The sequence below is a fragment of the Nuphar pumila genome, chromosome 6, assembly GCF_984573655.1.
Source record: "Nuphar pumila chromosome 6, dmNupPumi1.hap1.1, whole genome shotgun sequence".
Taxonomy (NCBI): Eukaryota; Viridiplantae; Streptophyta; class Magnoliopsida; order Nymphaeales; family Nymphaeaceae; genus Nuphar; species Nuphar pumila.
The window spans coordinates 104,221,086-104,229,567 of NC_143254.1; the positions used below are offsets into that span (position 1 = coordinate 104,221,086).

Sequence of the window (8,482 nt, forward strand, 5' to 3'; positions counted from 1 at the left end):
GTTGGTGAGTGGCTTGTGGTCGTTAGTCTGGCTATATTGGCTAGTCTATCGTGTTACAGGTTACGAGTTATTCTATGCCCGTGGCAAAAGTGGCTATGAGATAGCGATTAGAAGGCTTGTGGCGGTAAGGAGGACCATTGCGCCGCATGGGCTTATTGAGCGAAAATTAGCCCGTGACACGATCCATGTCTCTTTAAATTGTATAGCATGAACCGACCTCTACCGGTAGCATCGGCTCTAGCGGTAGAGGCCCTTCACATGGTGGGAGGAGATTCGTGGTCACCCAAATGCCAACCCCCAAGACATTGCCATAGCATTTCTCTTAGTATTTTTCATTTTGTTGGGGGGTAATACCCGTAGGATTCGAACCCGTGACCCTCAATTTTTTTTATTTTTTTTTTACTCAGAGAAATCTCAAAGAGCAGACACCTGGCTGTGCTGGCTCAACTTACTGTCTCTGTCATGTCAGCGTAAAACTCCAAGGCGATACCAAGGAGTCGCCAAGGTTCGGCTTGGCGCGGGGGTGGGGTGACGCCCATTGAATTTGAACCTAGACTGTCCGTCATCCAACTACGCCAAACCCCTTGGGTCTATGATCCTCAATTGTGTTATTTCATTGGTCCCACAGCAAATGATATTACAAAATATTATATAATATAGGAAATAGCAGTATTGCTCATGAAATTGGAAAATGTGTTTTATTGCAAAGATAAATGCCATAATAGCAGGGTGCAAAGTGATCAACATCTGCATCTCTGTGGGGCCTTTGAGCATGTGATAGAGTCGCTTGCTGTTTCAGTTTATTGCAGTCGAAGGCACGCCTTCCTCCATTAAGAAAACTATTAGGCTTGACCAGATTGCACTTCACCTACATCATCGTCAACAAATAAACAAGAAATTGGAGATGGTGGCGCCGTGAACAGGAGTACAGTGTAATTCTGTTACATGGACAACTCAAATATGTTTTTGTATAATAAAATGCAAATGACCTTAAAATTCAGGTTAGACCACGGACCGAGCGCAGGCTGCGGCCTGGCTTTTTGGGCAGAGCCTAGGGCTTGTTTTTTTTACCAGCGCTCGGCCAAGATTTTGGCAAGATGGACATAGGTTAGGCCACAAGCCTACATATCCCAACGTGGCCCACAGATTTGAGGGTGTTTTTTTTCTTTTAGAATAACAAATTCGAGGGTACGTGTCCCCGATCAAGCCTTTGTAAACGGGGCATGTACAATGTGGGCGCGCATGTGTTGTTTACACGTGTTTGAGAAGACGCTTATTGTGGCTAGGCTCAGTTGCCTAGCTAAATCATGAGAGTTTGAGGCATGCCAAGCACTAAAAATTGTTGTTTGCCTCACACTCAAGCTATGCCCGTGAGAGCACGAGTTCTTTGTTTTAACATAAAGTCCCCTCTCAAATCCATAGATTTCTATTTCAAACCCTTTGGCTTACCTCCAACCATAGCCTTCTCTTCAAGTTTTGTATTATTCTCGTCTTCTTTGCAGCAACAGAAAACCGTACCAAGGAGAGCAAATAAACCAATGATGACGCCAACAAAAATTTTGAGATTGAATTTGAATTTCTTGACCCCACTGCTCCCGCCACTTGAACCGGCCTTGTTGGGCCCATTTGGAATTGGAAATGGTTTTGTATTGCTCCTCTCACCAGCACCAGTTTCTTTCTTTAGTCTGCATAAATGAGGGTACTGGTCAACGCAAGGAATTACAACAAAAGGGCTCATGGGTGGCTCGTTTCATAAGCCAAGGCACGTAAGATTCATACCTGTGAGGAGGGGGACTGGGAGGAGGGGGACTCGCCATTAGGTACCCATAGCCATTGTAGTCTGAAACATTGCAGTGACAATTATCAAGATTCAAGAGTGATGCTGGCGATGACGACAGATCAGGTGTAATCACATTGCACGTTTTGAGTGTGCAGCTGCACCTGACTGCCTTCCATATGCTGTTCGCCACACAACTAATAAGGCCCCTTCACCTGCTTGGTTTAGTTTCGCTTAAGTGACACCTTTGTTGGATCACATTGCATGAAATGCATGTGCCGCTGCACTGACCACAAACTCATTTTTCTGACACCGCTTCTCAGATGTGGGGCCCAATACTTGATGGGTGGTGATCAGTGGCGTAGCTAGGATTCATGGGGGGAAAAAAAAATTTGTGTGAATAGTCGGGGGCAGCGCTCCCGATTTTTTTTTTTTTGAGATAAAATAAAAAATGGCTACAATTATTAATAAAAATCTATTTCATATGGACAAATCAAACTATTTGCTGCAGTCAGGGCAAGGCTGGGCTAAAAAATAGATAAATTAAAATCTATTTCATATGGAATCAGGGCTGGGCTAGGACTGGACTTTAAAAAAAAAAAAAATCGGGAGGCAGGACTGGGCTGCCTGCCCCACCTAGCTACGCCTTTGGTGGTGATCAAGTTTCACATTATCCCAATTCACCTATTTACCCTCAGCAAATCAGACTCGGGATAGGGTGCAACATGATTGCACAAAAATTGTGCATTAAGCACTCGATATCCCTCCATCATGTCTTGGATCTCACACATGACACAGGTCTGTTCTCAAGATGGAGGGTGATCAGGTGCTTATTGTACAAATTGTTGTGCACAATTTTTTTCACAACAAATCATGTGACAACAATCTATGGGATACTCACTGCACCAAAAATGCAGTCATTGTTAGGAAAATCATGAGCAAAAAACAACCAAAAGAAACAATGAACAAAAATTATTAAACAAAACACACAAAAATATACAGATTAATTTGAAAAAAACACCCTTCAAAGTTGAGAAAGTAAAAAAACATGGCCGCCCAAAAAGAGAAATCTTATTGTTCTTTTCGACTATATATTACAAGAGAAAAAGAAAAGGAGAGAATATAAGGCAAGGGTGGCAACCCTAACCCTAACCAAATCGGGTTTGATCCATAAGTAACCGAGTCTCAAACATAAGCCCAAAAAAAAATTTCTTTTTTGGGGGTGCACTGCTCCCTATAACCCTCCGCCTGGGGCGGTGAACCTTCGTCCACTGATCGTGCAGTGGGGGGCGCGACAAGGAGAACCCCCAACCCCCCCTTCTGAAAGGGCAAAAACTATGAATCAAACTCTACAACTCATCAGCCATGTGATCGGCTGTTAATTACTCAAGAGACTTCTACAGCCCAAGTTTGTTTGTGTTCCACGAAAAGTCTATGATTTCCACATAAAAACACAAAGAAGTATGCATTTCTGCCCACTGTCAACACAAACAAGCCTCCCCCATCCCTCCTAGCTTTGCTTTTTTCCATTTCTGCGACAAGTTCTCCCGTGTTGGTTTGTGCAAGGGCGTAGCTAGGGGGGGGGCAGGACTGGGCTGTGGCCCAGTCCTGCCTCCTGAAACAGTTATTTTTTAAAAGCCCAGTCCTAACCCAGCCCTGATTCCATATGAAATAGATTTTTATCCATTTTTGTAGCCCAGTCCAGTCCTAGCCCAGCCCTGACTGCAGCAAATAGTTTGATTTGTCCATATGAAATAGATTTTTATTAATAATTGTAACCATTTTTTATTTTATCTCAAAAAAAAAATTTCGGGGACGCTGCCCCCGAACCCCCGACTATCAAACAAATAATTTTTTTTTTGCTACACCCCTGTTTCCCCCCCCCCCCCCCCCCCCTCACATGAATCCTAGCTACGCCCCTGGGTTGGTGTGGTGGGGTGGGGTAAGATGGCAGTTGGGCTTTGTAATCGTGGAAGGATGCTCTGCTTAGAACCTCCTCTACATTAGACAAACGGAGCTTAAGGCCGTGTTTGATCCACAGTATCCTTCCCCATGAGAACAAAGAACTTGTCCCATGTTTGAATGCGGGATCACTTTGTTCCTTACTGTTATTTTTTAAGGGGACAGGACCGGGTGCGCCAAGGGTGTGAGTCGTGACTGATGGACAAATGCTGCCTGGATTGTTCAAGCAGCCTTTGTCCAGCGTGTCAAACTCACTGGGCTTGTTTGTCCAATTCTATGGAAGTAAAAGGCCTTTGATGAGAAAGACATGTATTTTTTTTTTAAAATCTTGTCAACTCAATCTTTCCATGAGAATGTTTTTATAGGAGGGAGGTACCAAAGGTTTCACACATAAAAGTGATAGGTGGTGGGAAAAATGTAAGCTTGTAACTGACTTGTGCCGGCATAGATGATTTTATGTTTGTTTTCTTCGTTCATGGTTCCAAAGAAGAAAAAAAGGATTGTCAGCTAGACACTTTTCCATGAAAGTTGCATGAAACAAATAAGCCCTAAAGTGTCAATGGAAAAGAAAGGAAACGATCTGGAGCAACTTACCGCCACAGACACAGATGGAATTGAGACATATAAAGAGTAGCAACAACTTCCAATTGGAACCACGGATGGAATTGCGAGCCAAGAGTAGGAAGAGAAGGAGTTGGAGGGGTGTTGTCATTATTCGAGGGAGAGGTGGGGATGTTGATAAAAAATGAAATGATCTGAACAATGAATGGATGACTTTGGATGTGAGGAATTTTCTCACATTTATAGGGTAAGTTAGCGTGTGCCAAACGTTGCAGAGAAACTTCACGAAGGGCAACGCTATCATGGGAGACTGAATCTCGCCACCGAGTACACGTTGAGACTGAGTCAAACACAGTACAAGACAGGAGTGTGAAAATGACAGGAAACAGCGCAACCTGACTTTCACAGTTAATGGTAAAAAGTACTCCTTCACGAGACAATGAGACATGAACGTCTACTAGTTTACTGACAGATTTTTAAGATGGCAATTATGTTGTGATTGATTTTCTAATTTCTATTTTTTCATTTTTATTGAGAAAATATCAGCAAAATTGAAACAAGCATAAAATTTTAAGACTAATATAATTAAACTATTTTAATTTGTTTTTTGCTTAAAAATTGCAATTATTAATAACCTAAATTGCCTAGACTGGTATTATCCGGCAAAGGGCAATACCAACCCGGCAGTTTTCTATTCGACGGTTGTCTGAAAAATGGCAGGAATTGTTTGTCATATTAAAAAAAAAAAAAGTTTTTTGGTCTTTCTGACCGTAAGACACCACCGGCCGGAAAATGGCTGGGGTGGTGGCTCCAAGATGGCTGATATCATCCTGGCCATTTTCCAGCTAGTGGCCAGTCGGGAAAAGGCTAAACTATTTTTTGTTTTGTGTATAAAACACTTATTTTTTGGGTTTGGTCATCCAAACGTATGCAAAACTAAGTTTCAGGGGCTCTACTTGCAGGGTAGGAACTGTTAGTGCATGTCACCTTGTGTTGGAACATTTCAAGTTCAAAACCCAATGGTACTTTGTATAACTGGTGGGGGTCTGGCTAACTAACCCCAGCTTGCCTGTCCAAAAAAGAAAAAAAAAAAAGAAATTGGGCAAATACTTGTTCTTAAAGCAAAACTAGGTATTTTGAAAACCTGGTTTTGCCCTCAATTGTCCAAACGGGGACATAGGTTCCTCCTGTTGTTTGCATCCATGCTTTGTTCCCTTGGTGATGCACTCCAAGTTTTCTTTCCGGAAACTCTATAAATAGATGAGGCATCTATGAGATGAGACAGTCAAGTTTTAAATTGATTATGAATTACTTCAGTTTTTCTAACTTCAATTTATTTCCTACTTTCCTAGTTAATTTCATTTATCTTAAGATAATTTAGTTTTGTAGCTGCACTTGGGTATCAATTTGCAAGTTTTTAGAAATGATATAACAAATTTTTTAAAAAAAACATGCCGGCTTACTTTTTCTTTTTAAGGGGGTGCGGGCTAAGCTAAGGGAAAACCCCTCATCACCAACCATACATTGGTAAGCTTCTGGTTGATAAAATCCTTGAGGTTCTACCAACCAACCACTGAGAGTGCACCCAACTTTGACTTTGCAGCAAGGAACCCCTATGTGGGTTTTGAACTGTTTGTCATCCCATGCCAAGTAACAAACCACATCGGCCCTAGCCCTTCTAGGTAATTAAGATTTGAAAAAATATATATAAAAACATGCCTAACTTTTGGCCTATTTACAAACACGCTTCTAACTGTTGAAATATTACGCTCCCAATTAAGAAAACGATGCTCATAAGATCAATCATAATTCTATCCAAACAGATTAAGAAATCACATTATAAAAAAACCAAAAAGCATAAAAGACATGACACACTCAACTTTCAAGCCATAAATTCCTGAGATCAACCACCCATCAATATTCAAAATTTTGAAATATCACACTAGGCGAATAGATCCAAAACTAAGAAAAAAAAATTTATTAACCTCTATAGCAATATGATTTGATTCTCACCCATTGTGCCATCACTCTCACCAATCAACCTAGATTGATGCACATAGGTATGCATGCCCAGCATCATCATCTACGGCAATGGTACAAGAATTCTACTTTGTCAAAGCTTGAGTAAAAATTGTAAGGATGAAAGATAGGGCGGCCTACACTTGTTTACCCTCTACTAACACCAAACTGCGCAACTCCTCTAATTGAGTCTCTTACCATAAAACCGTGTGAGAGAAAAGAGAGAGAACAGAGAAAAGTAAAGAAATCCAAGAGTAAAGAGAGAAGATTGGGAGGAGGAGAAAAGGTGAGTTCCCTGTATTGTGAGGCTCCTCGCAAGAAAGGAAAGCTAAGCGCAGCCGCCCCCCCTTCCCTTGGTGCTCTGTCTCCAACGACAACAAGTTAAGTAGTTGCGTATTTCTTTTCTTTCTTGTCTTATTTTTTTTATAATATATATATATATATATATATATATATATATATATATATATATATAATTTTATTTTAAAAGAGGGAAGGTCGATCCATCGTTTTCCTTTCTTTCTTATTTTTTCATAAAGAGATATACCTTTCATTGGGAGGAGCCCACTCACTAAAGAGGGGTCACTCACTTGTCTAATTTTGTTTTTATTTTAACTTAATGCCTCATGTGCCATAAATAGAGAGAGATAAGAATCTATTGGACAGGTGGGTACCACTAAGGTGGTATGGCATAAATTTTTTTTTGCCTTACACACATGATCACCCTACACTTGTTAAGGGAGTCAGCGAGATGAAGTGAAAAGACCGTTTGCAACGTAGCCTTTAAAATCCTTTTTTTTTTAATTTTAAAGAATGTAGAGCCCTAGTTTAAAGGTGAAAAGATCAGGTGCATTATGATTGTACAAATACATTAAGCATCTGATCACCCTCCATCTTGGGGATAGGGCTGTCAGGTGTGGGGCCCAAGACCTGATGGAGGGTTTTGGGTGCTCAATGCATAATTTTTGTGCAATCATATTGCACCCTATCCGGGCTCTAATTTAAAGTCACAAATTAAAATCGTCTTATTCGACTATGTTTGTCAATAAAAAGGATCGAACGTTTTCAATTTTTATTTTATTTTTATGGTTTTCTTGGTGTTTAAATACAATGATTATTTTTGTTAATTTAATGTTCAATTTAAAAGAAAAACTAAGAAATGATTTAAATCTATTCATATTATTCTATTGAAACTTTCAAAATTAAGGTTTAAGAAAAGCTAATCATGTAAATAAAGATTAAGAATGATTGAATCAATTAATTATTATTTTTATTTTTTGATTAATTGCAATTTGCTGAATAGATAATCAATTAAGATTGAATATATGCCACCAATTTTATCATTTAAATTTTATTTTAAAATTTATAATTTTATGTCTAGCTCTTTGTTAATGTTCAAATATGATCATTTTTTATTCCGATTAATCATAATTTTTTTGCTTTGTCGATTCATCACTATTTGCCCATGAATCTCATCCTGGCTCACTAGGCTGTGAGGCTTTCCCAGTCCTGCAAGGGAGTCAAATCTTAAAGGCAAAAAAATCAGTCAACCTTGCCATTTGAATTCTTTGGAAAATCAAGATTAATCGGCAAATCAAAAATCATCATTAATCAGAATACAATTTATCATATTTGAACATTAAAAAAGAGCTAAACATAAAATTATAAATTTCAGAATAAATTTTGAACGATAAAATTTGTGGCACATATTCAATCTCAATTGATTAACTATTCAGCAAATTATGATTAATCAAAAAATAAAAAAACATAATTAATTGATTCAATCAACCTTAATCTTTATTTTCATGATTAGCTTTTCTTCAAACCTTAATTTTGAAATTTTTAATAGAATAATATGAATAGATTCAAATCATTTCTTAGTTTTTCTTTTAAATTGAACATCAAATTTTTATTTATGCATAACGAAAATAATCATTATATTTAAACAACCTGAAAAGCATAAAAAACAAAAAAATTAAAACGTTTGAACTTTTTTTATTGAGGACAAACATAGTCGAATAAGACAACTTGAATTTGTGACTTTAAATTAGGGCTTTACTTTCTTTAAAAGAATACTTGAATCGTGTTTTTTTATAAAAAAAAAAGGTGAATTTCTAGCTTTAATATTTATAAAAATTATAGACCAATGATTTTCAAACTTCA

The 8,482-nt window shown here is 38.6% G+C and overlaps 1 protein-coding gene across 1 annotated transcript; it reads right to left on the reverse strand.

Annotated features, from left to right (window-relative positions):
• Positions 1–594: 594 nt before the first annotated feature.
• On the reverse strand, positions 595–4,505 carry LOC149835508 (uncharacterized). The gene is made up of 4 exons (XM_090008549.1): positions 4,334–4,505; positions 1,780–1,840; positions 1,450–1,685; positions 595–868 (listed from the first exon to the last, which is right to left on the reverse strand). The coding sequence occupies exons 1-4, from the start codon at positions 4,449–4,451 to the stop codon at positions 843–845; spliced, it is 441 nt and encodes a 146-aa protein (XP_089864675.1). The 5' UTR covers positions 4,452–4,505; the 3' UTR covers positions 595–842.
• Positions 4,506–8,482: the final 3,977 nt, after the last annotated feature.